This window comes from Bombus bifarius, unplaced genomic scaffold (genome assembly GCF_011952205.1).
Source record: "Bombus bifarius isolate JDL3187 unplaced genomic scaffold, Bbif_JDL3187 scf7180000008039, whole genome shotgun sequence".
NCBI lineage: Eukaryota > Metazoa > Arthropoda > Insecta > Hymenoptera > Apidae > Bombus > Bombus bifarius.
The window spans coordinates 651,361-668,929 of NW_022884409.1; the positions used below are offsets into that span (position 1 = coordinate 651,361).

Below are 17,569 nucleotides of genomic sequence, written 5' to 3' on the forward strand. Positions count from 1 at the left end.
ATTTTTAATAACGTAATGCACGAAAAATTGCGATTTCTCTGTTATAAATAGAGGCGTAGTCACAATATGGCGAAGAGGTTGCATCGTTTGTTCGCATCGGCCTTTAAGAATACAAACCTTGCAAATCTACAACGTCATTGCTATGCATCAGGAAATCACGACGACGTCAGACGACTCATCTATGTCGAAGTCTATTTTTCGAGGCTTATTTACGTTGCACGGCGTTGAAAGATCGTAAATCGAACGAACCACGAGGAATTTCGACTCGTAACTCGTCTGGCTTATAGGGCGAACTTGACCCATTAAGCAGGTTGGATTAATCAAGTTTGTAACCCCCTTCTTTGTTCTTACGTAAATTTAGTAGCTAAGGCTTCGTCGCCGGGGTTCCGGAAACTAAGACGACGCGTACGCGACCATCAGCCTATTTCGCACCGTCATAGGTTTCTATCGGTCGTACATTGAAAGACAAACAGGACACTAGATCGCTCTATGCGTTTCTGTTATAATATAATTCGGCCATAAACGATTATCGATCTGAAGCCGAGCATAAATGGAGCATATTGTTTGAACGAGATAGGGGCGAGCGAAAAATTACGCCGCGCACACCTGAAACATTCAAGCGGAAATCGATCGACCGAGACTCGCACAACGTGCACATACGGAGGACGATAACTTTCACGAGCTATAGATGTTTAAAGACGCGGCGATAAATATTTGGAGAGACCGCCCACGGAAACCGGGCTTACGGGCTAGGCATCGAGCAATCGGAAATTCGAGACGTCTGCCTTTCGCAATCAGAATTTTGGTAATCGTTAGCGTATCACATTTTAGGGGACTAAAAAATCTCAAATCAAAGGAAAAATCTACGTCGTGATTAGAAAAATTGGAAGATTGTCGCGATAGAAAAAAAGAGGTAGATAGTTGATCTATACTTTCAGCAACTTCCAAATACATTTTCGCGTCTCGTCACTGAGTTAATGAAACGTTAAAATATATAACACACACACACACATACGACATACATATACGAAAGAGTTTTCTATGATAAGCGTTCAGATACTTTGGCGAGCTATCCGATCTCGTGGAAACGCGTTCAAGGTGGAGAATCTGCAGAAGAAAATCTGCTGGAAGAAAAAAAAATAGCCTAAACGAATCGTCGACTGACATCGAGGCTGATCCAACGTGATCCGTGGCGAGACGAATCGAGCGAAAAAGGCGTGTTTCCAAGGCGAGAACAGGCAGCCAGGGAGATTTCAGTTGATGAGAAAATTCGAAAAAATCCTGGCGCCAAGCGGTCGTATCCCGGACAAAAGAGGAGTTGATTTTTAACCCTTTGCCAAACCCCTCGTTTCGTTTCGCTCTTCAGCGCGACAGTTTCTCCGCTTTTTGTTCGCCTCGCTTGAAAACGTCGGATAGTCCGAGATCCTTTTGGAGAAATAGGAACGATAAGTCACTGGGAACGATCGCGTGACGAGCGAGCAAATGCTCGGAGCACTCGTTTCTATTCCGAGCCGGAGACATTTTCCGGTCGAAAACAATTCCATAAATGCGAGGCGCCGTGATATGCTACGAACGAAAGATACACGACCCCGCGATTCGTTTCCTCGCATTAATCTCCATTCGAGCAGGTTCTCGCGAGCGTAACTACGACTCGAAAATTTACAAGCCCGAGTGAGTGGCGTTCGCGCGAAAAAATGAGCAGGAGAAGCGATGAATTATTACGCGGCGTGTCCATGTGTTATTCTTTGAGCACGCCGCGTGTTTTTTTCATAGACTTCGTCCCTGTAAATCTTCATTTCCGCTGACCCTTTTTTACCCTTCCATTCAGAACGTAAAGGGGAAAGGTAGTCCTGCACGGGCTACGAAAACGTGTCCCCCTTAAAGGGAACAAACCGATAACCGAAATGCTGACTTAACGACACCACAGGAACTCGTTTAAAACACTGCAACAAGCAATCTGTACCGTGTACATTACTGTACATACGCACGCGATTTTAACGAAGATGCTGCAACAAGAATAAATAGCTTGTCGATAAAAATCGCGGTAGCAAATACTTTCGCCGTGATAATCCAAACTAGTTTGCAGTTTGTTGATAATTCCAGCGTTGGGTTTCCACTAAAATTATTGCATCCGACGACGATTGAGATGGAAATAAACGTAGAAAGACAAAGTGGAACGTATCTCCGTAAGAGAAGACGAGTGGCGGAGAAGAATGCGAAGCAAAGGGGGAAAGAGCGAAGTTCTGGTTTAAATTTTTGAAAGAGTTCGACAACTATCGTGCCTGCGGACTATTCGCCAACTTTCCAAGTAAAGCAACGAGAAACAAAGTTGCTTCGATTAAAAGACCAGCTGTTCGACGCGTGAAAGTGTTTAACCGTGTTCGCGGTACGCTGCACGGTAGAAAGAAATCGCGAAATAAAAAAAAAAGCGATCGGGTAAAGCGCGTCGCGAAACTGGATATCAAAATTTCAGAGGGTGACTGGTCGTTACCCAGGGTGAATTTAGGAAAAAGCAACGAAACTGGCCAACTTTTTTCTCTGTTTTCGTGGGTTGGACACTTAGCGGCTTGTTTTTCAACTCCTACGTCAGCGTACCGTGACGTATGCACGTCCAGCTCTTTTAATCGCGTGTGACCTACATAGCCGCGGCTCGTCTTCTGTTTACTCGCATGTAGCCGCGGCGGATATATCGGTATCTCTGGATAATTCGCGTGCCGATTAATTCCAATTGTCGCAAACCTCGTTGACATTTTTCGCTCTATACGTCCGCCAGTTGATTTCAATTTGCAGCGACACGGCCGCGTATCTCCGTGGCATTCTGATTCATTCGAGTCGACGAGCGATCCAACTACGTTTGCCCGATAATTCCCGTGAAAAAATAGCCGACGAGCCCGATCAATCTCGGCTCGCTGAACCATTCGATTATCCTCGACGAGGAAGCCATAAGAAATAGGGTAGTGGAAGCAACAGATTACGAAAGGGATCGCCGCGGCTTGAAACGAGCGGCTATTCAAAGAAAACGCAGCAACGGAATTTTTAACGGCCACTTTTCGTCCACAGACTTTTTCGTCCACACTTTCTAAGGACACGGGCCCGAGCTGATTAAGGTCGGTCAAGTGGATGAAAAGGAGGTACCGAGGGAAACATAACTCCGCCAGTCACGATAAGACGGTGGAAAACGGACGATCACGCGTCTAGGACGGTGTTTCGTATCGCCAGGATGCGAATTGATCGGACGATCCAAGCTCGCGCAAACAGCGACACGTTCAAGGCTGAAACTTTCCTACTCAATGAGAGCATTTGGTTAATTGAAAGTTGAAATGACGGCGGGAAATTTGGCCGCGGTTCTGAATCAATTATCCATCCCTCGTCGTGCTTCGAGTTTCCCAACGATGGAAAACCCCGGCATCCTCTCTCGTTTTTTCTCGGGTCGACGAGAAATTAATTCCAGCGCTCGAAATTCGGTTCCATCGATTGCCTCGGTGTAACGAGCCCGGCGGAACGTCACGGATAACGACGCTCCTCGGTGGAATTATTTTTATACGAGAAATATGTAAAAATACATTTATACGTGTAAAGTACATTTTAATTGGAGGCGGGGACTCGCGTAAATATTTGCTGCTTCAAGAGAAACTTCCCCTGCGACTATCTTAGCCAGCGAATGGAGTTCCAAAGGTATCTTAATGGGAAAAAAACGAGCAACGAGGTTCACTCACTGTGAAGACGATCGTCGACCCTCGCCTGAAGCATGTTGAAGCTCGAGCTTGGCCGATACGGCTGCTGATCGCGAATGCCGCCGCACGCGAACTGATAAAAGTCCTTGCAAGGATCCACCCCCTTCTTCATGAACGCCACCATCTGCTTCGACGCTTCCTCGCAGGCTTTCGAGTCGCACAAACCCTCCGGGCCATCCCTCTCCCTGATGCAGGCTTCGTCCTGGAATGGAAATTCTTTTTCTCGTGTTTCTACAATGCTTCCTATCTTCCTTTCTTTTCTTTCTTTTTTTCTTTTTTTTTTTAATTGTACCGTCACTTGACAGGAGCGAAAAGCAATTCGAGTTAGTGTCAAGGATAGCATCAAAGATTAGACGGCATTACGAGGACAATTTTCCGTATTCCGAGACGGTAAATGAGGATACGGGAAACGACTGAAGAACAAAGTTTAAGGATTAACGAGAACATCTCGCCGAGAGGCGAAGGATATATTTAATCGTGTTATACGTTCAGACGTTTCATCGTAAAATTATTAACGCGTGGAGAGACGTCTTCGCGTTCTATTTCGCTAATTCGTTCGCGCTATGAACGTCTACTGTACTGGATCGTGAATGATCGGAGCAACGAATGTTTTTTTTTTGAAAGTTGACTCGATTCCTCGGCGTGTAAAGGTGAGCTGCTGGCTTCATCCTCTTCTTGCTGGTTAACGCGTTCAAGTCGCGGAATTTTTGCCAGCGAAATCTGGCATCATACGTCTTCCTCGAAAGAGACGAATGACGCGACACGAAGTTCGGGTCTCGCCGAAGATAAATAAGAAGAAAAGAGAAAGGGCAAGAAGGTGTGAAGAATCACTGGCGAGTTACGTCGGCAACCTATTCGACGAGTTGCTAAAAATTCGAGGACCTAACGAAAGGCCAGCCGTGGTTGCGTCCACGACTTTCATTGTCATCAATTGCTTTTCATCCGGACCGGATGGCCGTACGTCTTTTTGACAGAGACGAATGATCGTTCCGCCAATTGTGCCTTACTTCGCCAACAGACCGGAAACGACCGAGTGAAATTAACGTCAACTCGACTCTCCAGAACTCTTCGTTTATTTCCGTGAAAAACAGCATCTAAGCGTAAGAAATCGTTCGAAATCGAATCCCTTAGCTGCAATACTTTGATAACTTAATAGACAAGATCCGATATAAATTGAATTGGTCAGAGGGAAGGGAAATCTGACAAGTGCAAGTTTCTTCATTTTTTTTTGATTTTCATATTATTTGCTAGTTAAAAAACGTGTACTTTTCGTACAGTACGGAAAGAGGAATAACTTGTTGGAGGTGACGTAGCGACATGTAAATCGCCGTCGAAACATTTCACCCTTCAAGGAAACCTAATCTACATCGTCCAGTTTAGCCGCCGCGAACCTCGTAAACATCATAGAAGCCATGTTATCAGGCAGTTATCTGCTATCGAGCCGCCAAAATGGGGCAAGTACGATCTCGACCCTCGATAAATCCTTCGAGTATCACGACTCGTTTCACCACAACTCGTCGGCTTGTCTACTCTACGATTACCTCTGATTTCCTATATCGATGTATCTCTTATTAATCTGATTAATCGGAATTCCTGCAGACTAATCAGACATTCGTCTTGGGCGATCCGATCCGGCTTGCCTGGCGCGAGCGACTTACTCGTCAAATTTCTCGATTCAGAGACGCGAAGCTTGCGAAATTCTTCGCCAAGTCGTCTGCAAAATTTCGGATTCTTCAACGCACGCGAAATGGAAGGAACCGCCGAAAAAGATCGCGTTCCCCATCGCAAGGGGAATATCCTCTGGACCGATGGTTTCTTCGATACGAGGAGTCTCTTGATACGCGGGAAAAATGAATTCAGGATAAATAGAATGAAATTACGCTCGTAAGCTTTCAATTTATATTCCAGGCACGGCCTACCGCTCTCTATCTAAATCACATCTTGGAGAAGATGGCTGAGCTCGTTTCACCGTGCATTTACCTCGTCCCGAGCTAACCCGCACGCACACACCGCTTACGGAGCGAAATCGTAGCTACGACGAGCACGTTTCGTGGTTGAACCTCGGTTACACGTAAGAAAGCGTTCCAGATGCTATGGAATGCAAACGGAATTTTCGCCCGCCTTTGATGCCACGCGTCGATCCTCAACGTGAATTCTGAAGTTGTGTGTATGATATGCGTCTGCGACAAGGAATACGCTGTTCTCGTTAAACGCGTATTTCTCGTGGTTGTGATATTGTGTTACAGCAACGAGGCACGAGGGATGTGTTCGCGTGACATTTGGTATATTTGAGTTTCGTCATAATCCATCGTCAACTATTTTTAAATTTCTTACTTTTCCTCCTCTCGTTACCGATTATTTCTGTTTTAAGCAGTCGAATTTAAACTACCTTGTTAGAACCAGAAGACTTCTCGTTTTCATCTGCTGTGATATCCATACGTGAAGTATCAGCAACATTTTTCCACAATTTAGTGATTTTTAATTCGCGTTTAATTCGAGTAACGCGCATTACGCATAACCCGAAATGTTTCGAGAGGATGGCAAATACGCTGGATTATCCAGTGGACTAAATACCGTGAAAGAACAGGTAGTGTAGAGTACCTGTTTTAATCAGACACTTCTGACTGTAGCAACTTTCGAGTTGGAAGTTCGAAAAGGAATGAAAAGAGGAAAGTTGCAAATGCACCGGACGAAGGAAACTTGGGAGAGTGAAAGAAGATGCAGCAAAAGGATGAGGGATTTCCTCGTCGATTCAAGAGTCCGGATGGGAAAAAATAAAGGTCAGGAAGAAGGGCGAGACCTTGATCCAGCGTAGGGTTGACATTTGCCTCGAAACCTTAGCTCGTAGTATGGCTTCGTCGCGGTGCAGCACGTGCTGCTCTAACGACCCGGCTCGAACTTCCATCGGGAAAAGCATTCAACGACTCGAATCCATCATTTGTCGGCGACGCTGAATATTCGATGTCGAATAAATCATCCACAGGATTCTCCATATATCCGCCACAACGACAACTACGATCTTCTCGACGTTCTCGATTCTCGTTTACCTAATCCTCGTTACCTAGGATCGTGCAAACGTTTTCGAAAGTAAACTGCACAATATATATCCTGTATATTCGGACGGCGTATAATTCACATATTTGACCGCGATTTGAAACCAGTTTGATCTAATTAAGTCTCAAATTTTCGTTTGCGTGAGGTGCCAACACTTGAAAATCCTTTCAATTAGTTTAACAGTTACAGCTACGAATTCCAAAGATTCTCTCGATATTATACTTCCACATCGTTTCTTGCAATTTGATTCTACAAGAAAATTGAGCTATTTATAAACCGTGGTCTGGTAATAACAAAGAACGGGGCTGTTGGCTTTTCGTTTTTATACGAACCAGCAAGGTTTAAAAAGGCGGACAAAAATGAATACGCAATGAGATTAAGATAAACATTGTTAGTTAAGCTAGAGATATTTAAGCGAGATATTCCTAGCGTGAAATAGCTGTATATAAGGCAAATGTGTTAAGTTAGGGGAACGTCAGCGGTATATTACGTCGATATAATCAATCCTCTGGCTACGTCCGGGAAATTCGAGCGGCAATCTGCTTCGAGTCCCTCTAACTACCACCGCAGACGTAATTGCTGCAAACTTATTAACAGGCTAAAACCGAGCGAAGACACGGCGAAAAAGAACCGTTTAATTGATCGCGGATTACCTGCAGGCTTTTCTTCTCCGTTTAATCCTCCGGAAACGGCGTTTAACGTGCCAAAGAAAATTTGACGATTATCATACAACCGAGACGATTACGATATACGATATTTAATAAGATCTGGTGCCAGAGAACGATTCGAACGAACGCGTCCGCCGAGCATCGACCGCGCTTTAAATAAAATAGGGCGTCAGCGAAAGGCGGCCTCGGTTCTGATAATTCCCCCGTAAAAGTGTCTGTAACGGGCGAAGGGATTTTTATACAGCTGGCCAGGCAAATTGAACCACTGTTTAATCGAAACGTATGTATTGCACGCGCCACGTCGAGTTTCGTACTATTCGCAATAAACTAGCCTGCACGACGACTGCGTATAAATTCGTTTCTTGCTCGTCTATTTTGAAAGGAAGAGTCGGTGGAAATTCGCTTTCGGGTGAAAGTAAGCGCGAAATACTTCGCTGGTTTTTCCAACTTTTCGACGAAAGTGGAACGACAGGAATTTGACAAAAGAGAGACAAACTCCGAATGAGATGGAAGCAATTACGGGGCTTGACTTTGCGGCTGATCGATGTATCAAATCCGTTGAACAGAGTTCGAAATGCGATAGGTTTCCGATATATGTGTGTATAACTCGAAATATGGATATTGGTATCGATTAATAGAAGTTTGTCGGGCATCTCGTAAATGCACGTTGATGACAGACTAACGCGTAACAGTCATTTCTGTCGGTGACAATGAAACCATAATTGATAACGTTATCCTGGAAATTTCGAGCGGCTGTTGATGATTAACTACTCTCCTTTCCTTTTCAGTCATCGCGTACATCACTCGTTTATAATTCCTTTTTTTCTTTTTTTATATTTGGAATTTCTCAAACGGCGAAACACGTCGTTCGAGTAACTTTAAAGTTACAACGCCCCTTCGCCCCGCGGTAATATCCCGCCGATAGAATTAATAAATTCTTGTCGAACAGACGGTCGTTCGAGGGAATCTATTTTTATATTCCACAGTTTATTCTCGCCTCTCCGCGAGACGATCGATCGATCGCACGTTAACGATTACACCCCGGCCTTTAACCCCCTTTCGAATTTGCAAACAGCTCGTTTCGCGGCCGAGCGTCCAAGCTGGCAAATATTTTTTCGCTCGCTGTCCGCGAACGTACATTAACTGGCATCGAAGTAGCAACTCCTGGAGGCAACGAATCCGCGAGCAAAATTAATGTTGTCCGTAAAAGCAGCGTAATCTCAATAACCCAGCTCTGCTAACAATCAGTTGAAACTTGTAAACAGCTTCCTTCTATTAAAATCTTCTCGTTCATATTTCCCTGCGAAAGTATTTCAAATGCTCTGCTGCGAGTTGAAATATCCGACTCATCTATATAGATCGTTTAGGGAAGAAGAAACGCGATGAATCTGCTCGATGGCGATCAACGTATAAACAGCTTGTCCAAGTGCATATTGAATTACGATCGTCGTATCCAAGGACCTTTAACTGAATTATAGCTTGCTTAATGTTAATTGAGAAGCCGCATAAGGATAACTGCGAACTGATACCAATTATACGGCCATTACTCATTCGAGAACAACAAGGGGTGCTACGCATTTAGCTCTGTTGAAGGTTTCCGGCAACGACCGTGTCAAATCCAATTGAGATTACATGCTCCGTGTATAATCGCGTTCTATCCTGTTGATAGCGACGGTTCGCATTCCAAGGCATCGAATTCAGATTCGAGATACTTCGTCGCAAACACGCGAAAGAACGAACATTCGATGTTGCAGATTTCGATTTGTGCGTTGTGATCCCCAAGGGGCGTACGTTTCAAAATATTTCCTGAATGATCGACGCGGTTATTGCATACACGGATATCATTTTATATATTCTACAGTAACATTTTCTATGAATTATCTTTGACAAATATACCGCGGAATTGTAAAATTTTAAATATACAAAAAATGCACACAATGCGCGTAACATGTACACGGAACAATTTAACCAAAACTTCGGTATTAGCCGAGGTGCTTTGAACTTTGCCATAATTTTATCTTCTGCGAAATTTCAACAACGAAAGCTAGCTAAACACGGCCAGGTATCGTGAAAGCGTTTGATCAAACTTTCCTTCGATTAAATAATTAACTGAACCTAAATACATGTACGACATTATACGATCAAAACGTTTTCTACGAACGCTAATGGACTTTTCCGAGTATTTTCTTAGGCCCGAACCATATTACCTCTCTGACAATCGAAGTTCTACCGTACATTCAAAATAGGACACTTTCTGCCTGATACCTGATAGGTGAAACTATTTATTCTTTACACAGTCGATAAGCGAAACGGTATGTTGTTGTTGCAATTATTTGCCTGTTACACGAGGATGAGCAATTTTAAAACATATCGAGCAACGCTATTCCGAGTTGAAGAAAGACTGAGAGACACCAGCGCGTCTCAATAAAACACATCTAGAAAATATTCGATCTCGTTTACATCTGGAGAACGTCTCTTATATCGGAAGCGAATGGAGAGGAGAAAAACGCGAGGAATCAGCTAAAAGACGGAGTGCGACATTTTTCTCATTCCTTGGCGTGGCACGAGTTCGCGAAACCCTTCACGACAACTGATCGCCGAGATATATGGGCGAAATTTCCGTGGATAACCGCTCGTGTTTTGCTCGTGACGTCTCCAGCTTTGGCGACATGAAAGCGCGTGATATAACGCTTCAGGGAAACACTGCCGGTGAGGACATAAACTCTCACGGTCTGGCTCGCACGGACAAAACCTGTTACACCACGCTAACTAGCAAACAGCTTACAAATCGTGCTCCTTCATTGAGCCTAGACAGCAGCAAAGACAAATTTACAACGTACGTCGAAATTCGTGTGTTGCAGTTAAACGCGGAAATATCTTTACTTCATCGAAGTGATAAATCATCGCGAGCCAATGTACATGCATGGATACGCGGTTCGCGTATAATCGAACGTCACAATCTTTCAACAACCTATTGGATAACTCTATGACGTTCGGTTAGTTACGCGGATCGTTTTCACGTGAAAAATTGAGCCTCTCAGAAGCCAAACTGATCGACTTCGCTTTTTATAAATCCCTTCGTTTCGTTACGATCGATACTCGAATTGCTCACTCCTGTAAGTTTATCGGTCGCCAGACGACAGCGGCGAATTCCAAGGTAAAAAGTTTCCACGAAAGATGGTAAAATTAGAGACTGGATAAAAATTCGGATAGCGATCGTTCGATAAAATAAGCGAACCGATGCATCATGCAAAAGACCGGTGATAAAGGTATCGATATCCCAGCGATCGAAGCAGCCTATAGAACACGAGACAAGACCGAGAAGCATCGAGTACATACGTCGCTTTATGGTGCACCCTTCGTTTTACGAGGATACCAGCCGACGTCACGTTGGATCTCGTGGAAATATCGTTCGGAACGTGGATCGGTCTCCCCCGTGATTTCATTTTTCGGGAAAACGCGACACGTCGATGAAATTCTCTCGGCAACGTCTCGAGATTTCCACTTACTATCTTGTATGGCGCGCTTTATATCTCCTTGACAGACATTTAAACGCCGATTTATGCCTCTTCATCGCATTGAACCGCGTGGAAAAACATGAAGCTCGTCGTGCTACCTCGAGTTGCTCTTAATTCGCTAGCAAGGGAACAACGATGCAGAAAGCACCGCGATATTCCATTGAATAGCGGAGAGGTCTCGCGCGGAATGGTAAAAACAATGGTGCGGATTTGAAAAGATGGCTGTCACTCACCACCGGTACGCATTCACGCGGCTGCTCTCCCTCCGGCAGCGTGGTGATGAGGAAGAGGACAGGACTGGTGACGAGCAAACTGGTGACAAGCAGCATCGCGAACGTGAGCAACGCCTTGTGCACGGCCTTACTTCGACGAAGCCAGTAACACGGCACGCAGCATATCCAAGTACCCTGTTGCGCGGCTCTCTCCACATGTACCTGAACAACCAACACGTTGCTTCGATTAACAAGAAAGTTGTAGTTGCGGAGTTTCTTGCTCGTTGCGGACAAAATTGCGCTTTGGATTAAATAGAGTTCGATACGAGGCAAGAGGGAGTAGAAGACGTAATATAAAAGTTAGAGAACGAAAGACACTGGAGAAGAGACGCTGGAGTACGTGAAATTGCGTTAACAAAAGATGGGTGAGAGCTTCTCTGCTGAATTCTTTTATTAGGACAGCAATCGTTTAAAAGGAAAACAGAGAAGGAATGGAAAAGAAATGTCGGGGAAATGGAATGTCAACACCATACTGGATTACCGTGAGACGACGGATAAGTGACTGAGTGAAAAAGGAGGATCAAACACAGCAGAATGTCGTCATTTAACTTCCATGTTATAGATCCTGCTAATTTCAACTGCTCGTAAACCGAGTATATCACCAGCTACTCGCAAACTAAACTGGTCAACTCCATTTTTCGTCAATTTTCTCCATTTCTTTGCGTATCTACGTGCTACGATCAATGTCCAATCTTCAAGAACCACGTGATTATCTTCAAAAAATTCGCTCGTAAGGAAACACAGCGTAAATGACGATAAATTTCAAGTTAAATTTAAAGAGACCACGTTCACGTTTCTCAACCTTTCTATTGGTAAAGTTGAACAAAAAATCGTACGAAAAGTCGCGAGGAAAAATAATTACCATTGGCTCGTCTGGAAGGCCGGATCCCTCTTCCGTGCCAGGATTATTTCCGGTCCCAGGGGGACCGGTCGGCGCGGCCGTAGTCGCGCCGGGTCCGGTGCCCTGTGCGTGCACATGTGCGCCACCTCCGGCCCCAGGGGCGCACAAAGTGCGAGGACTCAGGGGTAGCCTCACGCTTGCCTCGCCACGGGATCTGCTCCCACCGCCACGGGCCCCGCGGCCCCCGTAACCCCGGCTCACCGTGCACAGAGCCACATTTGCCGGGTCCCGTGGAACTCCCTAGCTCTCTAAAGGCCGCCAATCTCGAACGACACTTCGTTCGCGATCACCAAACTTGCTCAGTACCCACCCCGTCACCGATACTGGCCGAGTAGATCAGTCGATCAGCACCCACGAGTCTCTCTCCCACCTCTGCATATTTCTTCGTTTCTCGTTAATCTGTCGAAATAAGAAAATGGAATCTTTTATCTTTGTAACTATTAATATATTGTATGGTATTCTTATAGTATGTTATGTAATATATTCAGTAACGAATAGGCTGCGGATGTCTATGTATTTGTCTATGGGAAATTTAGAAAAGAATTAGTACAAATATAGATAGCATATAAGTAAGATGAACAAATGTGTAACTATGCAAAGATGGTCTATGAAATTTTCCTGCAATCTCGCGATCTACAGTAGCGAATTACAGCAACTGTATAGACTTGTTAATTATTGGTATTTGGAATAATCTTTGAAAAATAAATTTGATATTTGGGTGGATAGCGAATAACGTTCGAACGATAGAGAACTTTTGTCTATTTAATGGTCGGTTTGATCCTCTTTCGAACACCGTGTAAAGATTAGATTCAGACCAACCGCGACCAACTAAAGTACAGAGTTAAAAAGGAACCGCCGATAAGAATGGCTTTGCCAAATGTGCTCTCGGGTATCTTGCACACCTTTGGTTGTCTCCCTGGCATTGCAATTGTCGGGCTCATCTAGATAACGCGATCTTTTGTCTATGTAACACTCTCTAACTTTATCTTGCATTAACGCTATTGTTTAATACGTGTAATCTTATCCTTATCCTGTCTTGACGAAGAAGAATCGTCTCAACTTGCGCGAATTATTACGTACTAATTAGCACATGGATAGATGGAATTCAATCCTTCAATGTCAAAACGTCAAGCACAATGGACACGAACAGATTACTATAATCGAGCTAGTGAACAATTAATTGTCTCGGACGTCAAGTTGACGTGCGCGCACCTTCGTGACGAAACGTAGGTCTCTCTGAACTGAAATTTCTGTCACATTGATCATTCGGTTCGTTTCTTCAAGATATTGTACTAGGCTCGATTAATCGCTCGGTTGATCTCGAAGATAAGATCGTTCAGCTAAGAATTCGATGGAGCAGAGTGCGTGACACGGAATCGTTTGCCCTGGAGCGTGTCGCAAGAGCAGAATTATCCAGATTTTTCCATGCTTCTCTTTACGATGGAAATTCTTACGCAAAGCTGACTTCATAAATGCAACGTTGTTGCACTGGTAACAAGCCACGTGCGATTTATTTTCACATCAAAGTACGATCGTATCTAAACGACTCCCGATTATATTTCATTAGAAGGGAATTATGTTCGTGTTTAGCGGTGCGTAACACTGTGACTCATTTTAAATGGGACAAAAAATTTCAGAATAAGTCCTCTGCTCGAACGTAGATGTAGATAAAACAAGATTTATAAAAGCCAAGGTTACGCACGAATTAAGTCATTCTCCTATCGTAAGAAGCGATCTTAGGAGTCTACTAAATCGCCTTTATAGAATCCTCCGTTTAATCTGGATTACTTCCAAGTTGTTTGCACCGTGGGATTTCTAATTTATGCGCATTTCTTTGTCGCAGCGAAACGCACCGCTTCATCGACCGAACGCGAATCGAGAGCATTCTCGAAAAAAAAGAAGGAAAAAAAGAGGGAATAAAACGAACGAGTTAAACATCAAGATCCGCGTGATAAGCTACGACAATCTTAAAACGTCCACTTGCATGTACGCTTTGGTCACGACTAGGCCGCCCTGCCTATCTCATTTATTTACAAGTAGCGTGATTGCCTTAACAATTCATTACGTTTCCTTCGTTGTTAACTTCTCAACTTTGAAATTTACATTCCAGTCGAAACACGGCCAATGACGAGACCAGCTGCTCGACAGCCAACCTTTCCATCGACGTTGTCCTGTCCAACAACCTTTCCAGCTTCCTAAATAACTCCATTGGTGGGGCCACGTGGCGGAGGTAAGAGGACAAATATGCTGGGAAACTTTGGCAGATTTTTCTTCCTACCGTTCAAATTACAAACAATACGAAACTTTTAAGCTGGGCCAATAAGAAATCTGCCGGATAACTCGATAAACCAGAGACTTTGCGTATAGTATATCCCGCACGAGCGCTGAAATTTTCTCAACATCGCGGAGCTGTCTCTCGTTCCGCGAATAAGAAATAAGGTTTTGTCGTTGACTGAAAGTTGCAGTCGTCTGATAAGAAAAGTATAAGCTGCCCGACGTAAAACCGACCCCATTCGCTAACCAACACGCTGCAACTCGCCAGAGACGAATCGGTCTTACGCGGGGACAGGCTGTGTACGTTTGCTTTGCTCGATTGTTCGCAACTTTAATACGAAACATTCGATAGATCGTATCTATCAGGGGGAAAACGGGTGAAAGGTAGTTTGCGTTAGAGGTTTCATGCATACGTATCATCGAGATGATTTCAAGAGTAGGTCGATCAGCAGTTGGTGGAGATTTGCCAGCCACATCAACGTGTATCGAATAATTTGGAGCGGGGCTTACGCTAATATCGCGCGGCGCGATAAGGGATGGCCGATCGGCCGTCAGGATTTATGAAAATGACAGCAGACGCGTCGGCATAGTTTATTCATAGGAACGACAGCCACCGAGCTGATATATTCACCGATTATTTTTTGCATCGGGATAAAAATATTCAGGGCCGATGCGAGATCACATTTTCCAGTCAATGGAGTACGTGATCGAGGCCTCGGAACCGCGGCGAAAAGAAAAATGTAAACGAACCGGCCGAGCCGAATCGGGCGTGAAACGTAAATCCAGAAAAGAATGGCAAGCGCACTTCCGCTTCGTGTCGCTGTTTCTCTTTTCGTATTTCACGCGAGCATAGAGAACGGCGGCTCTGTCTTCTTAAAGTTCGCCATCGAGTTACGAGGATCGACTACGCTTCGAATATCGCGTCTTTCGAAACGTTGATCTCGACCAACTTTTGCGCGGCCACCCAGAAAACTTTTCCAACGGAAGCGGATTCGCTTCTACGCAGTTTCAACGAGAACGCACCGATCGGCGGGACCCATTTCGGATTGAAAAAGTTTCGGCGCACCCACGTCCTCTGGTTAATCGAACCGATGCAAAGTTTCCAGTATTTTTAGGCTCTAGCATTTTCGTATCGAACGTGCTCTACCTTACGTGCAAATAAATCCCAAGGTCGAATCCCTGACCGATCCATGTTCGCGAATTTCACTAAGATTTCGATCGACACCGATCGCTTCTTCGAAGAAACGTACACGTAGAGAAGCTACAGCAATTGTGTAAAGCTTAATCAATATCTGCGGAGTACAATACATCGAGCAAGGTATCGTATCGGAACATGTGGTCGTTTCAAGGGTAACGTATTTCTCTGTTTCGCGTAGGACGCGTCGTCAAACTGTGGCAAGTTTGATACACTATGCGACTACGAACGTCATACGGTGCTATTTTCGCGACATCAAACGTTACATGTAAACAATTACATAAAGTCGCCGAGGCTCAGCTCATTAACAAGGTCGTTAGTGGGTACAAACTGGTGCGAGCTTGCTGGTTCGTGTAACAATTTTTTCCCAACCTAACGCACTACGCTTACTATTTAGAACGTTATTTATACGACGCTATATAAGAAAAAGAAGAAACGAACGTATCAGCCAACTCTCAGCAACAACGATTAATCCGGCATCTGAATTTTCCAATTGTAAATTTCTATCTCGAGGAGAATCTAAACGTTTACCAAGCAACGAACTTGCTCGTTTATTTATTGCAATTTCGAAGATCCGAGTTTGCTGGTTAACAACCACGGAGAAGATCAACGAAACCGACCATCAATTTTCACTCTCGCCGTGTATCATTTCCATACTATCCTCTTTAAAACGGAGAAAGGGGAAAGAAAAAATGAAAACAATCGATCGTCTTACCTGTATAAAATCCAGCAACGTGACGACGAAGCTTCGACGAGGATTATTTCCTGGCGATTTCACTGGTTCGAATGCCACTTCCGGTTCACTGGACGTCCGCGGGAACGAATGACCGAAGCGCGGTTCGCGTATTTCTGCGTCTAGTTGTGGCGGGTACGGGATAACCGGAAGTCGAGAAAACGCGGCCCTGCTTTACGGCTGGGGGTAACACGCGGACTGTCGGACCAGACTCAACCTGCAACCACCGTGCCGCCTCTCTCTCTCTCTTCCTCTCCCACTCTTTCTCTCTCTCTCTCTCGCTTCGCCCACCACCTCCCCATTCTATTTCTCCCTCTCTATCTGCCTCTCGCCCCTTCTCTTTCTCGTCTAGCGTCCTTCTTCAATTTTATCGTTTTCTTCCTTCCATCTGCCTTTCGAAATCCCATTCGCGTTTCCTTCTTTCCTTTCTTCAATTCACTTGCTTCGTTCTCTCGCAACGAACGTCTTTCTCGCCCCATTTTCTCTATCTCGCTGTTTATTCCCTTGCCCTTTGTCTCCTCCCGTCTCTTATACAAATATTACCTTCTCTGTCTTTTCTTGCCTCTTCCCGTCTTGCTTCTGGCTTCGTCCACCTTCTCCTTCTCTCCAACATCCGCTATCAAAGCCCGGTCGCAACGCGCAAGCCCTCGATATTCAAACGTTGCGAGCGTGGTCTACGAGCCACTACGAAAGCTCCGAGTGCGTTCCTTTTGTTCGCCGTGGAAACTTTGTCGGCCCGGTAACGCGGCTCTAAATAATGGCTTTTTTTTCACCGAGTACACACCCGCTACGAATACGCTGCCACGGGGAAATTACTCGTTGCTTTTTGCCAACCGGGAATCGTTGTTGCCGCGCGTTTATCCGCTTAATCTCACCGACAGTCGAGATCGATTAGAAGCTAGACGAGCTTCGATCGCCAATTGATCGCGTTCGCTGTCGTTGGATATAGCAGGATATAAGGGGAGTCAAAAGTGTCCTTGAAGCGATTTCTGTCAAACTATGCACCATTCGATAGTTTAGCAAAAGAAATGATCTTGTCAACTTGTCTTCGACCCTTAACCGAAAGGCTGGTTTATAGGGAAAATTCGGATTTTCCCTATTTTGCCTATTTCATGGAATATAGAAATTGTGAAAAAATTCTAGGACACGTTGTGCGTCGATGAATTCTTTTTGATTTTTTCGCTGCCTAATTTTTTAATGAATTATAAAGCATGTTCAGA

The 17,569-nt window shown here is 44.6% G+C and overlaps 1 protein-coding gene across 2 annotated transcripts in view; it reads right to left on the reverse strand.

The window, feature by feature from the left end:
* LOC117207613 (neprilysin-1) overlaps nt 1–16,570 on the reverse strand; it is a 73,822-nt gene extending 57,252 nt beyond the window's left edge. For both annotated transcript variants that reach the window (XM_033447991.1, XM_033447990.1), the window contains exons 1-4: nt 16,332–16,570; nt 12,109–12,546; nt 11,208–11,408; nt 3,717–3,936 (exon numbers count right to left, since the gene is read on the reverse strand). In XM_033447991.1, coding sequence (XP_033303882.1) covers nt 3,717–3,936; nt 11,208–11,408; nt 12,109–12,111 — 424 coding nt within the window. In that variant the 5' untranslated portion in view covers nt 12,112–12,546; nt 16,332–16,570. The remainder of the gene's footprint in view (nt 1–3,716; nt 3,937–11,207; nt 11,409–12,108; nt 12,547–16,331) is intronic.
* Between the last annotated feature and the right edge of the window lie 999 nt (nt 16,571–17,569).